This window comes from Gossypium hirsutum, chromosome D07, assembly GCF_007990345.1.
Source record: "Gossypium hirsutum isolate 1008001.06 chromosome D07, Gossypium_hirsutum_v2.1, whole genome shotgun sequence".
NCBI lineage: Eukaryota > Viridiplantae > Streptophyta > Magnoliopsida > Malvales > Malvaceae > Gossypium > Gossypium hirsutum.
In genome coordinates, this window is record NC_053443.1 from 34,642,632 (window position 1) to 34,645,004 (window position 2,373).

At 34.6% G+C, this 2,373-nt stretch overlaps 1 protein-coding gene across 1 annotated transcript; it reads left to right on the forward strand.

Annotated features, from left to right (window-relative positions):
* Positions 1–238: 238 nt before the first annotated feature.
* LOC107956171 (uncharacterized) lies at positions 239–847 on the forward strand. Its single transcript, XM_016891901.1, has one exon. The coding sequence runs from the start codon at positions 239–241 to the stop codon at positions 845–847; it is 609 nt and encodes a 202-aa protein (XP_016747390.1).
* The last annotated feature ends 1,526 nt before the right edge of the window (positions 848–2,373 follow it).

Below are 2,373 nucleotides of genomic sequence, written 5' to 3' on the forward strand. Positions count from 1 at the left end.
CTGACAATGAAGTATCACAAACTGCCACTCACATGCCTTATATTTGACCCTCGAAATTGTGGACACAACCAAAAGTGTCACCGCAACCGAATGTACTTCCACCTGTACCTTTTCCACAAAGATTCAAGAGGAATGAAAATGATAAATAGTATCAGTAGTTTTTGGATACACTAAAACAAATCAGATCAACATTCCCTTAGTAAACACTCTGGTAAAAATTTCAAGTTATGGGAAATTTATGAAAAAATTTTTGTCCAAGAAGAAAAAACTCACTGATATTGAAATTATTGCACTCACAGAAGGCTTTAGTGCTATTTTGACAAATAAGTTGCCCCCTAAATTGAAAGATCCTGGAAGCTTTACCATTCCGTTTTTAATTGGAAACCATTATTTGGGAAAGGCTTTATGTGATTTTGGAGCTAGCTTCAACCTCATGCCATTATCTAATTTCAAAAACTTGGGAATTGGTCACGTGAAACCTACTGCAGTGACATTGCAATTGGCAGATAGATCTTTAGCTCAACCTGAAGGGCAAATCAAAGATGTTTTAGTTCGTATGGATAAATTTATTTTTCTGGCTGATTTTATCATACTTAACTGTGAGGCAGACAAGAAGGTTCCCATAATCTTGAGACGACCATTTTTAGCCACCAGCCGAACTCTCATTGATGTTTATAAAGGAGAAGTAACCATGCGACTTAACAATGAGCATGTTACCTTCAGTCTTTTCGAGTCTGTTCAGCATAATGATACAGCAGAGTGCCATACTGTCGATGTGCTAGATGATTTAATTGAGGAAGAATTCAACAACCAAAGCACATTAATTGCTGAAAATGTAACATCCTGATTTCGGGCCTAGTCAAAATAGTAGTTTTGGGACCACAAATTCGATGAGAAAAAAATTATTTTATTATATTTTTATTGTCTACAATTTCAGAAAATGATTTCGTGAAAATTTAATTCAAAAATTTCGATGTTTGGGCACTCAATTTAGTCAAAAGGACTAAATTATAAAAAAGTGCAAAAGTTGAGTTCTACATGTTAGAGGTGTCCAATTATTATGAATTTTTAAATTGGAGGTCTTTATATAGTAATTAGACCATTGATTAAGTTATAGACAAAAATGGACATGAGATAAGTGAAATAGGAAAATTTTAAGTTAGGGGCATTTTGGTAATTAAAATGAATTAAAAGGGAAAAAGATGGCAAATTGTGCTCATCTTCTTCATTTGGCCGAAATTAGCAAGGGGGGAAGCCATAGTTAGGGTTTTCAAGCTTCCAAGCTCTATAGTAAGTGATCCCAAGCCTCGTTTTTAATGTTCTTTACGTTTTTAGAGTCCCGGTAACTTGATTTAGCTTATTCTAGCAATAATTTAAACTAGGGTTCACATTTGGAAAAATAACCATAGGTGAAATGTGTTTATTTTGATGTTTTATGGCAAAATATGAAGCTTGAAATTATGTTAAACAACTTTTGCTAAGCGATTTTAAGTGAAAACGAGTAAAACGACATAATCGGTAAAAATACCTAATGTTCATAAGTAAGTGTTAGAGTAGGAATTTAATGTTCCCATAGACGAGAAAAATGTTCAGCATGTCATAAAACATAAGAATAAGGGATGAAGTTTAATTTCCAAGCTTTGGGGTAAAAGTGTAATTATGCAAAAGTTTAGGGTCAAAATCGTAATTTTTCCAAAGTTCGAGTCAAGGATTTTTTTGATGAATGTGAGTATTAAATAATATAAATTTACTATTACAGATCAAGAAGAACGAAATCCAAAGTTAGACCGGGGAAAGAAAAATTTTAAAGACTAAAGTGATAGATTTGATCATATTTTGTACCGAGGTAAGTTTACGGTAAATAAATGCAATATTTTGATAATTATTATTAATGCTGTTATTTTTCAGCAATTATGTATTTATTTCATGAAAATATCTAATGTTGACTTAAGTATGAGGTGACAGATAATCAGTGATAAAAGCTCTGTTGAAACATTGGGAATGTATCGGATACAAATGTCATGACATTAAGGGAATGAGATCCCATGTAAGACCATGTCTGGGACATGGCATTGGCATCATTGAGATTATGAGAGGCCCCATGTAAGACCATGTCTGGAACATGGCATTGGCATCGAGATGAGAGGTCCCATGCAATACCATGTCTGGGACATGGCGTTGGCACCGAGATGAGAGGTCTCCCATAAGACCATGTCTGGGACATGGTGTGGGCACCGATATGAGAACTCCCATGTAAGACCATATCTGGGATATGGCATTGGCAATACAGAAAACATCCCATGTAAGACTATGTCTGGGACATAGCTTTGGCATGTATTATCAGACAAGAGACCTAAGTATCCTTAGTATTCC

What these genes read in the sequence shown, in the direction of transcription:
- LOC107956171 (XM_016891901.1), top strand. Translation starts at nt 239, where the DNA reads ATGAAAAAATTTTTGTCCAAGAAGAAAAAACTCACTGATATTGAAATT.